Here is a 24,950-nt window from a genome sequence, read left to right as displayed (position 1 = left end):
AACAGGGGACTGGAGACCTCTTCTGGACCTCAGCAGACTCAACAAATATGTAAAGAAAGAGAAGTTCCGGATAGTCACGCTTCAGTCTATTCTTCACTTCAGAGGGAAAGACAATTGAATGTGCTCGATAGATCTCAAGGATGCGTACTACCACATAAAGATGGCCAGGCTATCCAGAGATCACCTGCATTTACGGCTGGCATCCAATCATTTTCAGTTTCGAGCCCTGCCCTTTGGTCTCACTTCAGCCCCCAGAGTGTTCACTAAATGCATGGCAGTGGTCAAGGCTCACCTGAGGCATCTAGGATTCCAGGTGTTTATGTACCTAGATGATTGGCTCCTTACCGCCACCACCAGGCACCAACTTATTCAGGCAAGGGAGTACACTCTGTCAGTGTGCAATCATTTAGGTATTACAGTCAACTCAGAAAAGTCTGCCTTGTCGCCATCGCAGCATATAATTTTTATCAGGGCAGCGCTAGACATCTCAACCACCACTCTAAGGCTACCAATCAAAAGAGTCTTTCTTCTGCACCAGCATGTCAGCATATTGATATTGAAAGACAGAGCACCAGCTTCAGAAATTCTGAATGTATTGGGTATGATGGCTGCAGCAATCTTAGCCATACCATTAGCAAGAATGCATATGCGGATCCTTCAATGGCTGTTGTTCACTCAATGGTCTTACCAGGAATTACCCATGGACCACACGATATTGATTACGAGCTCTTGCAAGAAAGATTTCCAGTGGTGGTTGACGTCTCTTCATGTCACCATAGTACACCCCTTTGTTCTAGCCCCACCAGTAGCCATTGTGGCCACGGACGCTTCTCTAATAGGGTGGGGGTGGCATTTTCAGGGAAAGACTGCCTAAGGCACATGGACCGCTCAGGAGTCACACTTGCATATCAATGTTCTGGAGATAAGATCAGCACTTTTGGCGTTGCAGTACTTCCAGGACTCTCTTCCTCTAGGAACGATTGCGATTCAGACAGACAATATGTCAGTGGTCTGGTACTTGAACAAGCAAGGGGGAACCTGATCTTACCCCCTTTGCCAAGAAGCCCTCAGAGTTTGGCAGTGGGCTATTTCCTCCCAGCGCTTTCTGTTGGTAATGCACATCCCGGGGAGATCCAACGTGATAGCAGACAAGCTGAGCAGGGCAATCTTGTTGCCACATGAGTGGTCCCTCAAGAAAGAGATTGCGGACAGGATTTTCCGCAAATGGGGCCAGCCTTGCTGCGACCTTTTTGCCAGTCACATGAACACAAAATGCAGAAGCTACTTTGCCCTGATTCCCCTTCCGGGAGAAGCCCAGAGGGACGCACTTGTACACGATTGGCCCCCAGGTCTCCTCTATTCATTTCCACCAATCCCATTGATACCCAAGTTTCTACAGAAAGCAAAATCCCTGGGAAGGACTATCATCCTTATAGCCCCTCATTGGCCTTGGCAGATTTGGTTCCCATTCCTTCAACGTCATCTCTTGGAGGATCCCTAGATTCTGGACCCAGTTCCAGACCTTCTGACACATCCGTCGGGGGACCTTCATCCCTCTCTGCAGTCATTGAAGCTGACAGTTTGGCTGCTCCAGTTCCCCTCATAACCAGGCTTCATAATTTTTCCAGTGAGACAAAGCAAATCCTTTTGTCTTCTCATAAGCCGTCCACTAGAAGACTGCATCTTAGTAAGTGGAAGAGATTTTCCATATGGGCCTCTAAGCATAATATTGATCCTTACCAAGCTCCCTTGACATCCATACTAGAATTCTTGTCTATGATTTTTAACAAAGGAGCGGCAGCAGCAACAGTTCGGGTTCAGTTGGCTGCTATATCTAATTTTCATCTTGAGATTGACGGGTTAAATATCATGTTTCACAAGTTATCCAAGGCCTTTCTCAAGGGGACATTTCATATGAGGCCACCTGTGAAAACTCCCTATTCCCCATGGAATCTAAATTTTATGCTGTCGTGTATAATCCTTTCCCCGTTTGAACCAGCATCATCTTGTGACCTCAGATATTTGTTGTGGAAAACCATATTTCTAGTAGCTATTACTTCTGCCCGCAGAGTGTCAGAGCTTCAGGCTTTATCTGTCTATCTGCCCTCCTTATTTGATTTTTCATGCTGACAGAGTATCATAGGACAAATCCCTCCTTTTTGCCCAAAGTTTTTTCAGAAACTAATATCAACCAAGTTATTGAGTTACCAATTGTCTTCCCTGATCATTCCAACAAGTTGGAGTATATGCTGCACAAACTTGATGTTCACAGACAGCTCAGATTTTATTTGGATAGAACAAAAGATATCAGGAAATCAGACCAGCTCTGTTTCATTCTCTGAATCCAGGAAAGGTAGACCAGTGGCTAAAACAACTCTGTCTAAATGGTTATCTGATTGTATCACCTTTGTCTATTCAGCTGCGAATATGCCTTTGCAACACAAGATTAAAGCTCACTCAACCAGAGCAGTTTCTACATCTTCTGCATTCCAAGCCAGACTGACCCTTGATAACATTTGTGCAATAGCCACTTGGTCAGAACCTCATACCTTTATCACCCATTACAAAGTTGATAAGGCCTCCAGGGACAGGGCTTCCTTTGGATCTATGGTCCTGAAGAATGTACTCCCAAGAGCCACCCGAGGTTGATGGTGCTAGGGGCGCTACCCATCAGTGAAGAATGAACGGCGAGATTGAACAATTTCACATTAAGAAGTTATGTACTCACCATAACGTTCCATGTGAGTTGTTCATCTCGCCTTCATTCTTACGTCCCTCCCTCCTTCCCCCTCCTGGCTGATAGCTGACCTAGATGTTAGTCTCATCCTTGTTGCTCAATTTCTTCTTCCTTTCCATAGGAGGATAGCTCATTGATATAGTTGTAGTACACGCAGCAAACAAGATCTGAGGTAATTCACAGTGCATCATGGGATAGGGGCTTGGCCTCGGGCTACTGGAAGACCTCGAGCTTTGCATATGGCTGTACCAGAGCCGATGGATCGGCTCCGAACCCATCAGTCAAGAATGAAGGCGAGATGAACAACTCACATGGAACGTTATGGTGAGTACATAACTTCTTATTATTAGGATATCTACTGTTATGGTAAGTTCTTACACAACTGAAGCTTACTGAGACATGAGATCTTTTTGGTGAGGAAACGTTAAGGTTTCTCAAGCTGGCTTAGGTGCTTGTCGAGGTACGTGCTAACGGGTGCATTATATTCAGTCATGAGCTTAATAAGAGATGAATAAAGTGAGATTGTAACTTTTTTGGTCCTTGAGGAGATAACAAGAAGGATAAGATGTGCAAGGTAGCAAGATTTTCTAACCATCACAGAGACATAGTTAAACCCAAGTCCGTGATGACAGTGTCAAATGTAACTGGAATATTATCTATATGATAAGTAGGACTGATGCTAAATTTACCAAAAGAAACTATGCTCCATTTCTTGGTGATAAGGGTAATCATGATGCATTTGCCTGGTGTTAAGGGTAAGCATCCCAGTATGGGTTCCTTTTTTCCCAATCGTTGCCAAGTGTAGATTCTCTTATACTATCTTAGAATGAGACCATTCATGGAATTTTATGCCTTTCTCCATCTTTTTGATCCCTAGACACCTTTGCAAGGCATAAAAAGAGAGGGTACAGTTAATACTGACAAATCCCTTCTTTCCTCAGCAGATCTAGCTTCCCATCTTATTACAGATGTCAAGTCTACTATCATAAATCCCTCCTTTGACATCTGTTGGCCTGGCATTCCTCATTAATTAACATGCTGTGACTTACAATTTTGTTCTTCTCATTGTACTAGTAGTTACAGCTGATAGCTTCTTAGACTGTGTAGGTTTGGGCATGGAAAGTACTTAATAAGTAAGTAGAAGTGGTTTTCCATTTGGGTGGCAGATAAAACAATATCTTCTTGGATATTTCCTCCCTTTCTAACCTTTGATTACCTGTCATACCTTTTTGGACCCAGCACTGAGCTTTATTGCTACAAAGGTTGACATAGTGGGAATTTTCAGCTTTCACAGTGGAGTGGTTGATCAGTTACTTACATTTGTCAGCTAGTGTGAGGTATTCCTTAGAGATTCCCTTCTCAGACTGCCATTAAGAGTTCATACTACACTATCCAGTCTCAGTTTTATATTAGAGAAAAGTATCTGGTGATACTCACCATGGCTGTAGATCTGCATGTGCAAGAGTTATTGCTGCATTGTATTTATAAAACGATTGGGATAAACTCGAGGCAGACTTTAGGTTTTCATCTAAATGTGCAGTGCAGTTGGTCATCTGCTGGTAGGGCATGAGGTTACCTCCCACTCTCTAGATGTTTAGCGGAACTCTGACATTAACAGAGAATATGACTGACCCCTTCTTCTGTTATTCAGGTGTTCTTTTATCCCCATTAATGTTGCAAGGATGGATAAATGGGTTCCTCTCTATATTAGATTTTACCCAAGCAATCAAGAAATGGTAGCTGTAGCAGCTGTCCAGAGAACTACATTAGCAGGGCTCTTAAGTAACTAACTTACTCAAGCTTCACCAGCACTAAACGAGAAGAAATTACAAAACATATCCCAAAACCCACACTTTTACATAAGACTAGCACCAAAAGGTAGAGTGTCTTCCTGGAGATAGTGGATCTGTGTGAGAGAACTTATACTGCAGATATGTGCCTTCTATTTGAATATCAACAGTTATGGTGGAACCTTCCTGTGGTGCAGAAGGATGAAGTCCTGACTTCACCCCTGGAAGATCCATGTTTGATTAGGAGTATGGGCTCTGGAGGGACCTAACAGAGGGGTGGATGGGAGTAAAAGGCTGAAACAGACTCACTCACTCCTTGGAAGAGGGATGTAATAAAGGCGTTAGCCGAGGTGGTACAGCGGTTGCGTTGTTGCCTCACAGCAAGAGGTTCTCCCGTTCGATTCTCAGCTAGTGTGCGGGGAATGCCCTTTGTGTGGAGTCTGCATGTCCTCCCCGCGGTCGAGTGGCCTCCGAAAGACATGCGTAAATGGGCGTGCCTTCGCTGATGGTTAGGCGTTGGGCTGGCAACTCAGCACCATAAAAATCTACTGCCAGTCATTAGCGGACCGGAGTTCCGCTGTGGTGACCCCTTACTGGGAAAAGCCGAAAAGACCAACAACATGTCCACTGGGTGTGGAGGTTCATTCACCTCCCCAGGCAGCTATAACAGAGCTCTCAATGCTGCTATAGAGGTGGGGGTAGGGCAGTCCACATGATATGCAGACTGTCCCATTCCCTAACACCTTACTCTCACCTCCAATGAAAAACGAATGGGCTGGGGGACTGTCACCCTGATGGAGGAATGAATAGGTTAGTTGATTACAGGAAGGGGGGGGTCATTGGACCAATCCTTTGCACTGCAAAAAAAAAAAAAAGAGAGAGAGAGAGTATAGTCATAGTAAGGATCATTGCTGTAGTGCATTCATAGTTTGAAAGGGAGAGTGTCAAACATTATAGATTCCTGGCCCCAGACCTGGGTGCACTAGTGAAAAGGTGATGCCAGGCAGACTTCTGGGCTAAACAACCATCTTGTAATACTTCAAGAAAGTAGGATAGGCCTAAGCAGTAGTTTCACAAATTTTCTAGACAGAAACATCCTTGAAGAAGACCACAGTGGTAACATTTTCTCTTATGAAGTGCACCTATACTTATCAGACAGAGTCTTACTGTGTGTATTACAAAAGAATGTGATGGAGTTGGCCAGTCATTTGGAGAGATTTGGCAGATATGTGGCATTTCCCAAAGGTGTTAAGTCTGCACTCATTTGCATTTAGTTTGAGTCCTTTCTCTGTAAACTATTAGTTTATGAGGACTAATTCTTACTGAAGTGCTTCAGTATCACTGGGGGAATGGATAATGGAACCCAGCTTGCAGTCATCGGCAAATCTGGTTAATCATAGGTTAAGTCTGTGGTACAGAAGTCAGAAATGTATGTTGTGTCTTTCGGCTTTTCCCGATTAGGGGTCGCCACAGCGGAACTCCGGTCCACTAATGATTGATAATTGATTTTTACATGCCGAGTTACCAGCCCTGACGCACAACCTTCAACGAAGGTACGCCCATTCACGCATGTCTCCACGCAGAAGACGCTCTAGCTGAGAATCGAACCGGTCACCGTCTGACTGTGAGGCGACAACGCTACCGCAGCACCACCACCGCGGATAGAAGTCAGAAAAGTATATACACCAAAAAAGATTCCAGTACTGAGCCTTGTGGTACACCATTGATTACTTTCTTAGTTCCTGTAGGAGTACCTGCCACTTTAATTGTTTGAGTTCAATCTTTCAGCCAGTTTGTAATCCATTTTACCATATACGGGTCTACTTTTAACTTGTTTACAGTGCCAGACGAAAGGACTTGGCCAGATCCAGATATGCTGTGTGGACTGAGCGGTCATTGTCCATTACTTCTGTAATCTTTTCTAAGTTGTTTATCAAGTTGAGTAAACGTTATTTGCCCTTAACAAAGACAAGCTGTTGTGGGTCTAGCTGGATGTGATTTAGAATATTGTAGTGTAAGAAGTCAGATATGATACATTCTGTGGCCTTGCAAATTAGAATGGTTAGGCTGATGGATGGTCTTGTAACTCCTAGAGTCTGCAGTAGGGATTCCTTTGTATAGGTGCACCACTACAGCTGTTTTTCACACCTCAGGGGAATATCCTGTGGCTCATCTTAAGGTAAAACAAGTGCAGGAGGGGCTTAGCAATGGCAGGTCTGGTGGTGTTAGTAAGGCATCCAGAACTTTACTTTCTGTAATAGCTGTGCATAAATTTTGTCCATGCCTGTTATGAGGTGTGAAGTTAAAAGACATATACTGAATCATGCAGCAGTCATTCAAGTAAAGTACAGTTGTGTAAATTGAACTTACAACAACAGTAGATGTTGAAATGATCACTGCTGCAGTAGCCTTAGATACATAAGGTTATATCCTGCCAGGGATATTACTGTCAGCCAGCTTCCAAAGCTTTAAGGCACCTTCCACATGCCCAATCCGTCAAGCAGCTCAAGTTGAGCTGACTAAAAGACTCATTTGTGAGGGAAGTCCTTCAGAGCTTTCCTGCCAGCAGAGAGAGGGAGACTGAGCCCTGAAAGGAAAACGTGCTAGAAACAAAAACATAAATAAATAAATAAAAAGGTCCACACCCTGGCATAAAAAACACAACAAAAAAAAGAAGTGGGAGATGGAAGGAGGGATTGTCTAGTGCAACAGTGATTATTTGAACATCTGCTGTTATGGTAAGTTCGGTTTACACAGCTATATTATTCTGAAGTAGCCTTATCTATAGGGAGAGATTACCATAACTAATTGATTTGGAAGGAAGAAGGAGAGGAGTCCAGAAGCCCCTGGAGAGTGGTCCTAGCAAAGCTTGAGCTGGACCTAGACCTAGAGAAGGAATTAATAATGGAATCAATAATTTGCAAAAGTATGTACGGAGGACGAAGTAGCAGCTTCTAGAATCCACCCCTTTCCAAAAAGCTATAGATGAAGCCAGGGCCCTGGTTGAGTGGACCTTGACCCCATTTGGTATAGATTTGTTATGGTGCATATAACAAAAGGTAATACCTTAAGACAACAATTTAGAAATGGTTTGTTTTGACACAGGTTGTCCCTTTTTACCTTCACAAGAAATGAACAATTGATCCAAAGATCTTAAAGATTTAGTTCTGTCAATAAGGTACCCGAATTGTCTGTGGACATTCAAGGTATGGAGTATACTTTCTCCCTCATTTTTGGGTTCAGGAAAGAAAATAGGGAAATGGATAGCTTGGCTTAAAGTAAACTCTGACACCACTTTAGGCATAAAGGAAGGATTAGCTCTCAAAGAAACCCTGTCTGTATGGAAAATGAGGTAGGGCTGACTCACCGTAAGAGTTTGCAAATCAGATCCCTTTCTTGCAGAGATCAGAGCAAACAGTTAAACTGTTTTCCATGTTAAGAACTTCAAGTCAGCCAGATTAACTGGTTCAAATGGAGCAAATGTTAGGTTCTCTAACACAAAATTAAGATCCCAAGGAGGGGACACTGGTTTTCTTGAATGCCTCTTGTACAAAACCACTTTCAAAAATATTTTGATGTACAAATGTATTGAAAGTGGAGGATTCATGGGCAGACATACTGAAATGACCAATAAATTAACCTTGATGGAGGAGTAAGAAAGGCCATAGGATAGTAACTCACACAAGTATTGTAAAACCTGAGAACATTTAGCCCTGAATGGGTACTGGTTATATTGTTGGCACCAACTAGAAAACCTTTCTATTTGCTAATGTATAATTTTCCAGTGGCAAGCTTTCTTGCCTCCATTAGCTCCTGCTGTATGTCCTCAGTAAACAGGTGCCTAAAAGGAATTAAGACCCTTTCATCCAGGCAGTCAGTTGAACATGATTGATGTTAGGGTGTATGAAACACCCCTGTTCTTGTGTGAGTAGATCCACTGTGTGAAAAAGCTTGTGGTAATTGCTCCTGGTCATTTCCAAAAGAAGGGAGAACCATGGTTGCCTGGGCCAGAAGTGAGTCACCACAATAATAGTGGGGTATTACTTCTGAATCTTCAGAAGTACCCTGGATATCAGTGGAAAAGGAGAAAAGGCATACAGGAACATTCCTTTCCAAAGAAAAGAAGCATCTGTCCTCCAGGCCTTCTTACATGGAGTCCTAGAACAGAATTTTGCCAGTTGATTTTTCAGAGATGAGGTGGAGAGATCTATTTGTGGAACTCTCCATGGATGGATCAATCTAGTTTCCATTCATAAAGGTCTCCCTTTGTCCTGCTCAGCTTGTCTGCCAAACAGTTTTGCTCTAATTGAATGTAGGATGCCTACAGAGTGAGATTGTGCTATTAAGCTGTATCCCAAGCTAACCTGGCTAGTCTGAAAAGGGGGTACAAGGTAGTTGCCCCTTGCTTGTTGATGTACCACATGATTGTGGTATTCTCTGTAACCACTTAAAGAGGTCTCTGGGACCAAAGCTGGTTCAGAGAGTTGAGTGCCTTAATCAGGGCAAGCATTTCCTTGATATTTTTGCGTTTTTATCTGTCCCTGGTATCCCACATCTCTCTGCACTTTTATCCCTCCTGAACCTGCTCCCCATGTAAAGTCTGAAGTGTCTCTGGTGACTGACTGCTTTGGAGCAGGGAGGGAGAAGGGGACACCTGGATTTAAGGATATCTGTTGTCTTCACCAAAAGATTTCTCTTCTGACAAACCCCAGTACTGAGATTTGAAAAGATAACTGGTGTTGATGCTAGGAATAAGCAGATTTCACATATCGCTGTATCTTTCTCATGTGGAGTCTTGTCAGGGATGTTATGGTAATCATAGATGCCACAAGACCCAAAATCCTAAGGTATTCCCTTGCAGTAACCACTCCCTGAGTGGAAAGCCTTAGAAACATTACTAAATAAAGATCTATTTTTTCCCGTGGATGAAAAGTTCTTTGAACTGAGATGACTTGTTGACATCCTAGGAACACAATCCTGTGTGAGGGACTCGAGAAAGACTTTTAAATGTCTCTTGAAATCCCAACTTGTGTAAGATATCTGTCACTCAAGAGAAAGGTTCTTGACACTTTGAAAAGAACTCTGCAAAGATAAGCAAGTCATCTAAATATGGAAAATGTGGATACCCTGTAACCAGAAATGAGCTGTAACTGGAGCTAGACACTTTGTGAACACTTGGTGCAGTGGAGAGCCCAAAGGGCAAGACGGGGAACTGATAATGTGATCCAGACACAAAGAATCTTAAGAAACATCTGATGTCCTGTTGAATACGGATGTTATGATAAGTATCTTTTAATGCTAGTGTTACCAGGAAACTTGAAAGAAGAAGAGTAACAGGTTGTGAAATGACATCATTCTGAATATGGACAATACAACAAACTACTGGTCTCCAAGCATTTTCTTTTATTGGCACTAGGAACATCCTTGAATAAAATCCCTTATCCACCTGGGAAGTAGGAGCTGGTTTTATCATTACATGGGACAGCATTTGATGAAGGAAAGGTGGAAACAAATGGGTCTGATCTGGAAGATGAGGAATGAACCCCCCCTCGGAAAGGAGGAATTCCCTCCCAATGCCATCTATAACCCTGATGAATGATTTTCAGAACCCATTTGTCTGAAACTATCTGTTGCCAAAGAAAAAAATGTAGATTTAGACATTCTGGAAGAAAACAGAGGCCAGGATGGGAGTGGGTCACAAGGTGTTTTGAAAAGTCTTTCAGACTTGTTGGACTGTCCTTGGTTTGAGGAGCTTTGAGACTTCTTTTTGGAACTGTCTTACTATTTTTTTCTTAAACATCCATTTACTTAAATTTTGTTGAGACACTGGTTGTTTGTTTTCTGCCAAAATTAATGAGGAGAAAGAAAATCCCTTGGACAATTAAGAGAAGGAGGGATGAAATCTTAGAGATTCCCTGGATCAGCTTGCCCCTTTCATCATGCTTTTTGATCACCTCTGCAGCAGAAGGGCCGAACACTAAATCTCCAGCCAAGGGAGAGTTTAAAATTTCATTTTTAACATAATCTGGAAGGTTTCTGAGAATGCAGCCATGCAAGCCTCCTTAAAACAGTACCAGTGGATATAGCCCTGGAAGACGTACCAACAAAGTTATATGCACACTGCAAACAATGAGAAGTGACGTGCAGTAGAAGAAAACTGAGTTATTTAAAGCAAAATTTTCCTCACAAGAAGAAACTGCAGATAAAACATTCCTCAGACTTTTACAATTTGTCAGAACAAACTTTAACATATGAGCCTGACAGTTAAAAATTCTGAAAATCAAAGTTACAGAAGTATACACATACTTGTAAGCTTTTATTTGACAAGTATATTTACTTGCAGGCTTCAAACTGGCTTTCAGCGGTACAAGATCACAAAATAATTTGTTTGACATGTAAAAATGGAACTGTAATTTACTAGCCTGTTTACTAAAGGACAATCAGAAGTTATTCATCTCTTTAACGCAACCTTGAAACAGTGTAATCTTGTACAGCCATTCAATGAGCCAAATTTATAGATTAAAATGTATGACATTATTAAGGAGATTCTTTAAGTACTTTGGATGCAACATGTGTTTCAGTGCTTTGTGATTAAACTACTTTTTGTGCAAGTTTAACAAAATACTGTTGTAAATTTTATTTTAAAATCATGTACAGCTTTTCCTGCTGCAGATACTTTACTAAAACCTGCTGTCTTGTGTAGCCCTGTCCTAATATTCTTCTAAGAGTACACTTGGTGTACTGCTCTGATTACTGCAGTTAGTTAATAATTCATGCAGTGCAGTAAATAACTAAATTGCATTAGAAGGAGTACAGTGATTACACTTAGAAAGCCACTAAAAGATAAGCTTGTATATTTTGACATAAAAAGTGCATAGCAGCCTTGTAGTTCATAGAACAGTGTGATTTCACTCTGAAATCTGGGAAAAACATAAACTTGTTGAACAGTTCTGTAGTGTGAGAGCTGATCATAACAGATGTTAGGGGATGTTTAATTATTACATACCCCCCAAGCACTGTTACAATCAGTTCTTATCTGAACAACCAAGTGCTCTGGATTATGTGGAGTGCTCTACATTCGACCATAAGCGAACCCACTGTTCCGCTATTCCGCATTGAACAGCTTTGGTTCCACTACATGGCTTTTTATTGGTTTGTATACCTCAATTACTGCCAATTGGCATCATGGTATACAAACCAATCAAATAGCTGCTCCGCTGTTTTGCATTGAACAACATTGGCTGTGCTACAGTTTTTGATTGGCTCATATTCTGCAATTACAGCCAGTCACCATTGCAGTATACTAACCAATCAAATAACTGTTTCTGAGGATGGGAGCCAGTGAGCGCTCCCAAATACGTGACCATTTGTGTACCAGGAATGGTTGTGAAACACTGCATTTAAAGAGAGGGAGAAAAAAATAAAATAGAAGCAAAACAGTACCAAAATAAATAACTGCAATACCAGCAGTTAAAAGGAATCTATTTTATTTTTTTCCCGTCTCTTTAAACACATACACCTCAGCCTCCTAGAGTAACAAGTCTGGACAAAGCCAATACCCAAACATAATGTGGTGATAAAACCACAAAAATAGGGCCAATTTTTAGAGATTGCTCTTATAAACTTAGCAAGTTGCTAGAATAAGAGGTTTTGTGTTACCATACATATTCTGAAGGATATGATGTCTGAAACTCAAATTTCTGTCATTATCTTATTTCGTTTCTCTGTGATTTGCCAGAAAACTACATATTTTATGAGGAACAGACCAAAAATATGAGGCAAATATTTGGACATTCTGCAAAATTCTGGCCATTTGAGAGGTATGACAAGGGTGAATGTGTTGAGAGGTATGACAAGGGTGTGTGTGTGTGTGTGTGTGTGTGTGTGTGTGTGTGTGTGTGTGTGTGTGTGTGTGTGTGTGTGTGTGATAGCACTCAACCTTTTAGCACAAGAAATCTGGACATAGCCTTAATTAATAGGAGGACAAAAGCCCCAAAAAGGAACCAATTTTAAATATTGTTCTTATAAACTTGGAAAATTGCTAGAATAACAGGCTTTGTGTTACCATACATGTTCTGAAGGATATGATGTCTGAAAGTCAAATTTATGTCATTACCTTATTATTTCATTCCTCTGTGATTTGCCAGAAAACTACATATTTTATGAGGAACAGACCAAAATATGAGGCAAAAATCTGGGCATTCTGCAAAATTCTGGGCAGTTGAGAGGTTTGATAAGGGTGAATGTGTGTTCGTGTGTGCGTGCTTGCGTATATTTTGGTTGAAAGGCCATGGCGATGGTCAAGGTACACTTTTGCTGCAGTGCGAAAATGGGTGTTCCACATTTTGACTGTTTGTCACACAACGCTGACTCCTCCTCTGACCTCTCCCTTGGTTTCGGAGCCGGAAGACTCCAGTATTCAACTGGTGTCTGTTTCGGGTCCAGGGCTTGTTGGCTCCTTGGATATGGTGCCTGCCCTGAGTGTCTCCACCCAGTTGGAGCAGGAGACCTGTGGGAGCTGACACTCATTGGGCTGGTTTTTGGAGCCTGCTCCAATCTCCTTGGATCCAGCTATGTCTCTCTGGGGCCTCAGCATGGTTGGATTCAGCTCCTACCTCATCTTCGGAGCTTCTGTCTCTTGCTGCATGGGCTCTTTCATCTAAAACATCTATTTTCTTCTGTCCAGGGAGTTCTTTGGAGCAGAGGTGGACGGCTTTTGAAGTTATGAGGAGGGTGATGACTGCTCCTCAGTCTCAGGCCCAGTCCTCCGCAAAGTTCCTCCCTCGTCAGAGCAGGTTCCTTTACCTCATCACCTCCATCTGCAGGTCCGCAGAGATCCCAGGCCTCAGGATGTTCCCCAGGGGACTTTCTCCTGCCAAAACTTCCCCAGAATATCCCACTGAGGAAGTTCCTCGGAAGAGATCATGCAAGAGGAAGCATCTGGACTCCCCAGAGGAGTCCGTTACTTCAGATAACAACCTCGATGAAACAGAAGGGTCCCCATGGTCACCACATCCTGGAATTCTGAAACAAAGAGATGACTGGCAGTCCTGGTTCCCTTTGGCTGAGGAGTCGGTATACCTGAAGGCCTTTGGATCTCACCCTTCAGCCTCCTGGGTGACACCGCCTTCTGATGAGCTTATTCATTTAATCTCTGAGGGCCTGGGCTCACTCATAGAAAGCCAAACAAATATATCACAGCCCCTAAGGACCCAGCTTTCCTTACCAAAGGTGTAGCAGTAGATGCCATGGCCATGGTGGCTGCCACAAAAAAGGAACTTTCTGAGATTAGTTCCTCTATCCATCCTCCTAATAAGGATTCCAGGACTATGGATAGGTATGGGAAGCTCATCTTCTCTTCAGTGGCTTTTACTTTACGACCCCTGAACTATCTGACTGACTTCACCAGACTTCAGAGGGATCTCCTAAAAGAATTATTGGATCCCCTCCAGGGAGCTGCAGCTGATGGGGTGGTGGATAAGGTCAACTCTGACCTCGCTGCCCTTACCTCTGTGGTCAACTCTTCCATGAAGCTTATTTCGTATGCTGCAGATTTAGCGAGTAGAGCGTCAGGTTCAGGCATCTCCATTAGGAGGCAGGTCTGGATGCGCCTTTGCAATTTTGTGGAGCCCTTTAAGTCTTCCTTTTTTAATGCTCCATTCGATGTCTCATCCCTCTTTGGGCCCAAGGTAAAAGAAAAGCTAACCTGGTGTAAGCAGGAGGGTAAGACCTTGTCTGCTGTTGGACTGCATTTTTCCACACCCACCAGACCATTTCCAAAGGGTCAAAGGGGCAGTGGGAAGATGTGGTTCAAGAAATCTCAAAGGTCTTATCATGACACTCAGGGTGAAAGTTCCCCCAGAGGCAGAAAGGGGAATAATAATGGAAGATATCACCTCAGCGGCAGAGGGGGCCTGCAAAATCAGGGCTCAAGAGAATATTTCTTTGGCAGACAATTTCAGCGCTCCTGAAGGAGTGCCTGACTGTTTGCCCCTGGAGGCAGTCAGGGGCGATTGTCACTGCACCTCGAAACCTGACAAAAGATAACCAATGACAAATGGGTATAGGACATAATATCCAAGGGTTATATTATTCCCTTCTCTTTCCTAGTTCCCATAAACAAATCTGTTCCAGATGTGCCACCTAGTCAAAGGGAACAGGCAACATTGGAAATTCAAAAGTTGCTCAGAAAAAGAGTCATCCAAGAGGTTCCTGCAGACCAGAGAGGATCCAGAACTTACTCAAAATTATTTTTAGTTCCAAAGAAACAGGAGACTGGAGACCAATATTGGATCTTGGCAAACTAAACAAATCAGTGAAGAAAACCAAGTTCCAGATGGTAACACTGCAGGCGATACTTCCATTCTAGGAAAAGGACAACTGGATGTGCTCTATAGACCTCCAGGATGCTTACTACCATATTCAAATGGAAAGACTATCCAAGTTTTTGCGCTTCCAGCTAGGGGCCAGTCATTTCCAGTTTCGAGCTTTGCCCTTTGGTCTCACTACAGTCCCCAGAGTGTTGACCAAGTGCATGGCAGTAGTGGCAGCTCACGTGAGATGCAGAGGATTCTAGGTGTTTCCATGTGTGGGTGACTGGCTCATAACCGCCTAGACCAGGCATATTTTGATATAAGCCAGAGACTATACACTTCAGCTGCGCTCCTCTCTAGGCATTACCATAAATTATGACAAATCCGCTTTAGAGCCATCTCAAAATTTAAATATTATAGGGGCAGAGATAAATACAACCATGCTGATAGCAAAACTACCCCACGACAGAGGTCATGATCTCCGCTTGCACATGAAACCGTTAATCAAGAAAACTCAAGCCAATGCAAAGCAAGTTCTACAAGTTTTGGGAAAGATGGCAGCATCCATTGTACTTATTCCTCCAGTTCACCTTCATATGCGGATACTTTAATGGTTTCTTTCCACACAGTGGTCAATTCTGGATTTGCCAGTGTCGCACAAGATTCTCATCACCAAATTTTGCAAAAAGGATCTCCAGTGGTGGATTCATTCTCCCTCAGTTTCAAGGCTGTCATCTCTACTCCACCCCAGGCCATGGTGACCATGGATGCTTCCCAGATTGGGGGGGGGGGGGGCATTATCTGGGGAAGACAGTCTAAGGCACTTGGCAGGAACACAAGGCTCACCTGCACATAAACATCCTGGAGATGAGAGCAGTGCTGTTGGCGTTGCAAGCATTTCAGAATGCTCTCCCTCTAGGAACAATAGCAATTCAGTCAGACAATATGTCAGTAGTCTGGTTCATAAACAAGGAGGAACCAGATCTTATCCCCTTTATCGAGAAGCTCTTAGGGTTTGGCAATGGGCAACATCTTCCAACTGTTTGCAGTGCACATCCCGAGGAAATCCAATGTGATTGTAGACAAATTGAGCAGAGCCATATTATGGCCTCACAAGTGGTCCCTCAATCAATGCACAGCGAAAAATATTTTCTGAATATGGGGCCAACCTTCCTACGATCTTTCTGCTTCAGACACCAATACCAAATGCAGCAACTACTTTACCCTAATCCCTCCAATGGGGGAGACACCAAGGGATGTACTCATTCACGATTGGCTTCCGAGACTCCTGTATGCTTTCCCTCCAAGTCCTCTGATTCCCAAGTTACAGAAAGCCAGTCTGTTAAGAGACCACAATAATCCTGATTGCTCCTTATTGACCTCATCATATCTGTTTTCTCTTCCTATAGCCTCATCTTCTAGATGACCCATGGATTCTGGACCCGGCTCCAGATCTACTGAAGCATCTGTCGGGATTGGGTTATCCCAAACTTCAAAACCTCAAGTTGACAGCTTGGCTGCTCCAGTTCCCTTGATTGCCCGGTTTCCTCTTCTTTCTTCACCAGTGAAATATATCTTGTTGTCCTCCTGTAAGACCTCCATAAGAAGATTATACAAGAGTAAATGGAACAGGTTCATTATGTGGGCAAATGACAACCAAATAGACCTCCTTTCTGCTCCAGTACATTCTATCCTGGAATTGCTGGCAAAACTTTTGAGGGGACAGCTGCTTGTACTATTAGAGTCTAACTAACAGCAGACTCAAATTTTCATGTGGGGAAAATGGCTCTACGATCATGTCACATAGACTCTGTGAAGCCTTTTTGAAAGGAACAATGATGATTAGACCCCCATATAAGAACCCAGCTCCTCCATGGGACCTAAATTTCATTTTAACAAACATTACTTGCTCACCTTTTGAGCCTTCATCCACATGTGATATAAAGTTTATGTCTTGGAATGCACTCTTTTTAGTTGCTGTTATCTCAGCCAGAAGAGTATCGGAGCTGCAAGCCTTGTCCTCAAAGCCCCCTTACCTATTTTTCCATAAGGACAGAGTCTCTTTATGCACTAACCCCTCATTTCTTCCAAAGGTTGTGTCAGAAAGTAACCTGAATCAATCCATTGAGCTGCCAGTGTTCTTTCCAAATTACTAGAACAAAGGTAAGAATGTGTTGCATCTTCTAGACATTACATAGACAATTACATTTCTACCTGCTCAGAACTTCGGAATTTAGGAAATCAGACCAACTTTTTGTGTCCTATTCCAAGACCAAAAAATGTCAGCCAGTCTCAAAGATTAGCTTATCTAGATAGCTCACCCTTTGTATATCCTACATTTATTCCTCTAAAAACAAAGTTCTTCCCTTCTCTGTTAAAGCACACTCTACCAGATCGGTAGCTACATCTGCAGCCTATCAAGCAAGGTTACCCTGGGATGATATTTGCACTTCAGCCACATGCGCAAAACCGCATACTCTTATTACTCATTACACATTACAAAGTGGATTTGGCCTCCAGGAGTGGAGCTTCCTTTGGTTCTGTGGTTCTGAGGAATATTTTTCCATGAACCACCAAGGAATTAGGTTGCTTGGGACGCGGTCCCATCAGTGAGAATAAAGATGAGATTGACAACAACACAAAGAAGTTATGTACTTCCCATAACATTCCATGTGTGTTGTCCATCTCGACCTTTATTCTCACAAGCCACCCTCCAAACCCCCTCCAGATCTTCTAGGAGACCAAGTGGACACTAGTTTTTTGGCTCTACATGGCCTCAGAAATGCTAACTTTGACCCTTAATAAGCATTACTAATTTATTTATTTATTTATTTATTTTACATTTATTGACCAAGTGTAGTTCGACTGAGCTACAAATAGCCCTTTTTTAGCAGAGGCCTGGGGAGAAAAGCTCCAGAACTAATTATACAATACAAATAAAAACAATTACAGAGACAGTTAAATTTTTGCTGGTATTTACAACATTATACAAGTTACAAATATTTATGAGTAATCATTAATCATGCAGGTAATGTGAGAAATAGGCATATTCTTAAACTCATAAAGTATTAGTTCAGTTTAAACATTAGTTACTTACAGGAGGTGATAGAGGGGAGGTATGGAGGAGTTAAGCTGAGGGAGGGGAAATTAAAGTTTGACAGAGACTGATAGGCAAAGTCAGGAAGGATAAAAGTGTTGTAACAGAAAAGAGTGGAAGTTAAAGTTAGGGGTAGTGGTGAATTAGTGAGTGGTTTATGGATGGGGGGACAGTTTATGGTGAATGTGTACAGAGGCAGAACCAGAGTGTTTTTAAGTGTTCCTTTGCAACTGCTGTGTATTGTTTGGGTTGATTTATTAGTCTAATTTGTGGAAGATTGTTCCAAGCAATGGTAGGATGGTAGCTATGTAGGTTGCTACCCATTTTAGTCCTAGGTTTGTGGATAAGTAGTAAGTCTTGATCAGAGCTGCAGAGTGACCTTTTGGGAGAATAGTGGGATATAATGGAGGATAGGCTAGGGCAGTAGAAAGGTAGATATAATATGGAATGTATAGTCTGAAACTGAGAGAAGAAACAGATTGGGTAGTTCCAGCCAATTTTAGTGAGACACAATGATGAGTTTTGTAAGTATGTTGGACAGGGTATCTGGCTATCGTGTTATAGGTTGAGTTAAGCTTTGCTAGGAGTGTGGTGCTAAGGTTTGTGAGTATTTGAGAACCGTATAGAAGACTGGGTAGTAGATGGGTATGAGACAGGGTTACTTTAGCTTTGTTGGTGAGAAACGTTTTGTTTCTGTAAAGGAGGTGTAATTTTTTTGATGGGTCTTCCTGATGCAGTTATTGACGTGCAAGTCAAATTTAAGTTGATCGTTTATAGTGACACGTAAGAGTTTGGTGCTGGTTTCAGTTACTGTTGGAGTCTTATTGAGAGACAATGAAGTAAAAGTAGGTTTGAGATGGGTAAGAGTTTTGGGGAGAAAGAGAAATGTTTTTTTTTTTTGTTTTTTTTTAGTGTTTAGGATTAGTTTGTTGCTGGTGAGCCAGGTTTCCACTAATGTAAAAGCAGCTTGAGTTTGAGAGATGAGACCAGAGGGAGTGTCAGAAATGGTAATTACCATAGATCATCTGCATATTGGACAAGAGATGATTAGGAGCAGGAAGTATAGAGTATACCTTTTTCTTACATTAAACAGTTGTTCTTTCTATGATTTCTAGTTGGGCAAACAAGATCTGAGAAACTCGGGGAATTGCATTGTGGGTAGGGAAGGAGGCCCACAAGCTTTGCTGAAGTCCTGAGCTTTTGTAAAGGCTGAGACAGATCCAACACATCGGATCCGACCTATCAGTGAGAATAAAGGTCGAGATGGACAACACACATGAAACATTATGGTAAGTACATAACTTCTTTCTTTTATATGTTTTATTGTTCAGAAAATGACATTGATACAAAACCTGTTTCTCTGTTAACCTTTTAAGTGAGGTAGGGGAATATTTAAAAAGTGTCTTTGACTTTTGTCCAGTGTATCCCCACTAATAAGGTGAGAAGTATACTGCTTTCTTCTTGGCAGTGCTCATTAAGTGCTTTACTGGCTTTCAAAAATCAATAAACACGTCATACTGTCTTTTAGGTTCATAGGTTCATAGGTTTATACTAGGCTATCTGCCCTAAGGCATTTATAAGCCTAGCCATTATGTGTGCTTACGCCACCCCTTATATGAAAAATACTGTGCCCATTAGTTTGTTGTGCCTCTGTCCAGCAGTGACACAGAGTTGATTCCGATCTCCCATCCACAGGTCTAGATTTCTCTTGAACAGAGTCAGCGAGGTGCTCTGCCTCACATGGACCGGGATTTTTTTCCACAGCATAGGGGAGTCTCTGTGATATAAATATCCCTCCAGCACGTCCTATTTATATATCCGCTAAAAGGTTTAAGTCGCTTGCTCTAGTGGTTTTGGTGGATTTGGATTTTTGAGGTGGAGCATGTCCATTAATTCCGGGTTGGACATGGCCTTGTATGTCAGGCACATGTCACCTCTGAGCAGGACTGAATAGAGCTGGAGTTTCTTCAATCTGGCAGCATATGACAGATTTTGGAGTCCCTTTATCCTTTTGGTGAGGAACTTTGGTCTCTCCAATTGCTGCAGATGTCGGGTGAGATACATCCCGAATGGGGCATTGTACTCGATCATTGGTCTGATAAGTGAAGAGTACAGGGGAACAATGACCTCACTAGATCTGGATGTGAATCCCTTCATGATCAGGTGGGCAATGTAGAAGGTCTTTCTAACCACTTTAGCAATGTGAGTGTCAAACTGTCAACCTGGGTCCCCAGGTCCCTGATAACCTCTTCTGTGCTTAGTGGATTGCCACCTATATGGTAGCTTGGGGTTACCTTGTTTTCAACTTCAGGCCATGGCTCTGGCACCAGCTATCTGTTTCGTGAGTCCCTTCTGAAGGATATCCATGTCCTGTGGGACACCACAATTTTATTCATGTAACTTGTAGTACATGGAGCAGATAAAGCTCCATGCACTGCAAGAATTATGATCAGGTCTCCAATCACAACCCTTTATCATATGTTCTCAACATGGATTCCAAAATTCATCTCTAGAGCTTTACATTTGACGTGGATTTCTTGTCATCCATGTCTCACACAAATAATAATCTAGTGACGACGAGAAACCTGATCAAAATCCACTATGATGTACGTATTTGAAGCTTGTGATGATATAGTCTTATTCTGTACCCCAGACAGTAGCCAAGAACAGTGTTGGAAACATTAGACAGCTTTATTTGTTGTTAAAATGTTTTTTATAAAACATTTGACAGCTTTGAAAGTTATATTACTGTTGATGCTATCACAGGAACAATTTGGAGTGGTGAAGTATCTGAGAGCGTTTGAAATTACTGAATGCTAACTCACTTCTAGCCATTGCCTATAAAACATTTCACGTTCTTACACTTCTTTCCTTTTTGTAACTGGTACTACATTGGAGCAGTTAAAAATTATTACCAGATTTCCATGTGCAAAACCAATATATTCTCTCAAAATGGATGTCAAAATTCACCTCACAAGCTTTGCTTCATTGTGCTGTCAGAATTATACTGGCATCTATTTTTGAACACATGGTTCAGAAAGAGAGAGAGTCACAAGATCACATACAAGAGAAGCCAACATGCAACTCAGGTAGACTTCCTCCTAGTAAGGAAAAGGCACTGGGGTAGAATCCATGATTGCAAATCATCCCCGGTGAAACAGTCTGCCCACATAATAAACCACTCGTTGCCACAATCAGCTGCAAGCAGTGGTCAGAGAAGGCTCTAAGATCAATAGAGGCCAGGCTGAAGACCTGGAAGTTGACTGAAGAGAAAGTAGAATAGTTCAAGGAGTTACTCAGGGCTCTAGCACCCCAAGAAGAGGAGGAAATAGGTGGAGTTGAAGAAGAATGGCAGTGCCTCAAAACAGCATGTGTTAGGACTACAGAACAGATATGTGGCCGAGCCAGGTATGGAAAATAAAGGTATATAAGGAAAGCTGGTGGTGGAATGCAGAAGTCCAGGAAGTGATCACAAGAGAGGAGGAGTGCAGGAAAAAGTGGGAGATAGAAAAGACTGACCGGGCTAGAAAGGACTACTGGTTGGCTAACAAAGAAGCTAAGAAAGGAGTCGGAATAGCAAATAATAGGGTATTGGAGGCATTCTACCAACTTCTGGAAAGTGACTCAATAGGTGGTACAAAGAAACTATATCAGGTTGCAAAGAAAAGACAGAAAGATAAAAAAGATAGTCAGACACCCTTCATATAAGGGATGCCAGCAACAACCCACTGACCAGTCCACAGAACATCAGAGGCAGATGGAAGGAGTATTTCCAGCAACTTATCAATGAAGAAAACCCACAGAAGCTGTATTGCCCCAGAAACGGCCTACAATGAGAGTAGAATAGGAGCCCACCCTAGAAGAAGTAAGAATAGCACTAAGGAAAATGAAGTCAGGGAAAGCAGCAGGATCAGATGAGGTCACAGCAGATATGATAAAGATGCTGGATGAGATAGGGGAGAAATGGTTCCTGAGGGTACTCATAGCAGTATGGAGAGAAAGGCATATCCCAGATGACTGGAGAATATGCATACTCATGCCAGTGTACAAGAACAAATGGGATATCCACAACTGTGAGCAGTACAGAGGCATCAAACTCCTTTCACACTGCATGAAAGTTCTGGAGAGGGTGATTGATAAACGGATATGCTGAGTAGTAGAATGTAAGATGGGAGATAAGCAGTTCAGATTCAGATGAGGATGCAGCACAACTGACCCAATGTTTGCAGTGAGACAGTTGAGAAGAAGCTACAGATGAGGAAAGATTCCAACTGGGCCTTCATAGACTTGGAGAAAGCATATGACAAGGTCCCAAGAAACCTGATCCGGGCAGTACTGCGGTGGTTCAAAGTCCCAAAAACTTTGGTAGAATTAGTGTAGGTTATGTACAAGGACCCAATGACTCAAGTATGAACAATACGAACAATGCTTGCTTGGCCTCACAGAGGGATTCTCCCTGGGAGTGGGTATACACCAGGGTTCAGCTCTGAGCCCACTGCTGTTTATACTGGTGATGGACTACATTAGCAAACAGGTTGAAGGGGACTGATCAACAAAGTTATTGTATGCAGACAATGTGGCATGACAGGCAGACTGTGAGCAAGAACTTCAGCAAACGATATGTGAATGGAATGCAAAACTCAAGGCACATGGGATGAAAGTAAGCACAGATAAGACAGTGGTAATGCCAGAAAATTGGGGAAATCAGAAGGAGCTGAGACTTGAGATAGAAAGGAAGATAATGGAACAGGTAAATGGCTTCAAGTATCTGGGAGAGGTGGCTGAGGATAAGGAAAGGCTGAATGAAGAGGTCAGAGCTAGAATCATAGGGGCTGCAGCCAACTGGCATAGAGTCTCAGGTGTAATCTATGATAGAAGAATGCAAAAGAAGCTGAAAACTAAGGTGTACAAGATGGTGGTGCCACCAGTACTACTGTATGGTACATAAACCTAGGCAGTAAAGGCAGAGCAGATGAGGAAGCTAGAGGTGATGGAAATGAAGTGCCTGAGAAGGGTGGTAGGATGCACATTGTAGGATAGATGAAGAAGTGAGGACATAAGAGCAGAAGCCAAAGTAATTCCAGTTGCACAAAAGATCAGAGAGAACAGATTATGGTGGCTCGGACACGTGCAGAAAAGCAGAAGACAATCTAGTGAAGAAGATTTGGAACAGACAGGAAGAAGGTAAGAGGAAATGAAGATGTCCAGCAAAGAGGTGGATGAATTGTGTGAAAGAAGTTCTGTGACAGTCAGGCATGAGTGTAGAAGAAGGCAGGAGTGTGGCAATGAAGTGGAAGAGATGGCCACAGTTAACACGATACTCCAAACCCATGTAGAAAATGGGGGGTGGCTGCTGCTGAGGATGATGATGAATAAATACTTCTTTGATCAGAAACTCAGTCATACTCCTTTGTGTTAAAACTGCTTACTACTTACTGCAATAGGTTGTATCTCCACATTCTCACATGGATCATGGTCTAGTTTGGCTTAGCTTGCTGTCTGTTATGAGAATGGTGTTCCCATCAATAAGAGCAGTAAATGAATTTACAGTGTTATGAGAATGGTGTTCCCATTAATAAGAGCAGTAAATGATTTTACAGTGTTATGAGAATGGTGTTCCCATCAAGAAGAGCAGTAAATGATTTTACAGTAAATTTAAGATGGAATTCTTACCAGAGTTATACTACAGAATGTTATGCTTGCTGAGAATAACACACTGTAAGATCAGTTCTAGAAAGGCAGTGCAGTGTTTAGATTATGATCTTGCTTATAAGCCTGTTTTTCTTATTTATTTATTTTTCAGATTCAAGAAGCACTATCCTCTAAAAAGAACCAAACAGTTTTAATTATTGCTCACCGACTGAAGACTGTTAAAAAAGCAGACAAGATCATTGTGATTCAGGATGGAGCTGTGATTGAAGAGGGAACACATGTTTCTTTAATGGAGAAAAAAGGTTGTTACTACAGGCTGGTTCAGAGGACATTTAATACAGTGTGAATCACCAAAACATTCTTTAAAAAGAATTTCCTTTCCTTAGTAACCTAAGGACTTTAATGCAGAATAAATACTTTGGTCAGGTAGAACCAAAGTGACATTAATATGCATTATCAGAATGAAGTTTGAAAGGAAAACAAAATGTGAGGGTATTACATTGCAGAGCAGTGTCATGAGGGTAAAGCACCTTTTGTGGTCCATGAAAAATTAATGATAAGGTGCTGCTTACTGTGATGGATCTGAAGTCTTCTTAAGGCACTCAGTCTTGCTGGCTGGGTTTTGCTGAAGTCAAAGTTAGTTATAATTGCATTCACAGTCTGTTGCCCACAGAAACTTGCAGAGTGTACACTGATGCAGCACCTAAAACAGTCACTTTAAAAACAGTAACTAATAAAAGACTTTTTATAACAAATCACACAAACTACTGTTGCAGCTTCAGGTACTGTTCTACTTTACTTCTCAAACGGCATGATGGATGATGTGAGAGATACAATATTACCTCGGAACAAGTGTGTTCCTACTTATCTTTAACATAATTTGATTTACCGTTCTTATATACAGTTTTAGTCATGCAGTTCAAATCCTGTTTTTCTCTTGGTATTCTATTTTGGACTTTGTATGGGAACATCTGTTTGCTGGTGTTTGCAGAAAAACATGTTTTCATCCTGTAATGGTATTGTCTTTTAAGGAGACACCTTGTGGACAAATGCTAACTTGATCATTCAAACATCCTTAGTTAACAGTGTCATATGATAGAAACATGTCCTGTTGTCCATTCTTTAAAGAAGCTGCATACATCCTGTTTTTCATATCTTTGCTTTTACTGACCATATGAAATGCATACATCCTGTTTTTAAGTCTGTAAGAAGTCAACTTTTTTGCTGACCATGTGAAATGCATACACTTTTGCTGATTCTGTAGGAGACACGTCCATTAAGCAAATTCCTTATTTTTCAAGCCACAGTCATTTAGTATGTTTGATAATCACATATTGCTAAACTCTATTTCTGCATTTAAG

At 42.0% G+C, this 24,950-nt stretch overlaps 1 protein-coding gene across 1 annotated transcript in view; it reads left to right on the top strand.

Annotated features, from left to right (window-relative positions):
* LOC122810568 (antigen peptide transporter 2-like) overlaps positions 1-24,064 on the top strand; it is a 222,326-nt gene extending 198,262 nt beyond the window's left edge. The window contains exon 15 of the mRNA XM_044082148.1: positions 23,741-24,064. Coding sequence (XP_043938083.1) covers positions 23,741-23,935 — 195 coding nt within the window. The 3' untranslated portion in view covers positions 23,936-24,064. The remainder of the gene's footprint in view (positions 1-23,740) is intronic.
* The last annotated feature ends 886 nt before the right edge of the window (positions 24,065-24,950 follow it).

Source organism: Protopterus annectens, chromosome 9.part0 (assembly GCF_019279795.1).
Source record: "Protopterus annectens isolate FY-2018-M chromosome 9.part0, PAN1.0, whole genome shotgun sequence".
NCBI lineage: Eukaryota > Metazoa > Chordata > Ceratodontiformes > Protopteridae > Protopterus > Protopterus annectens.
This window is presented reverse-complemented; position numbering and strand designations above follow the sequence as displayed.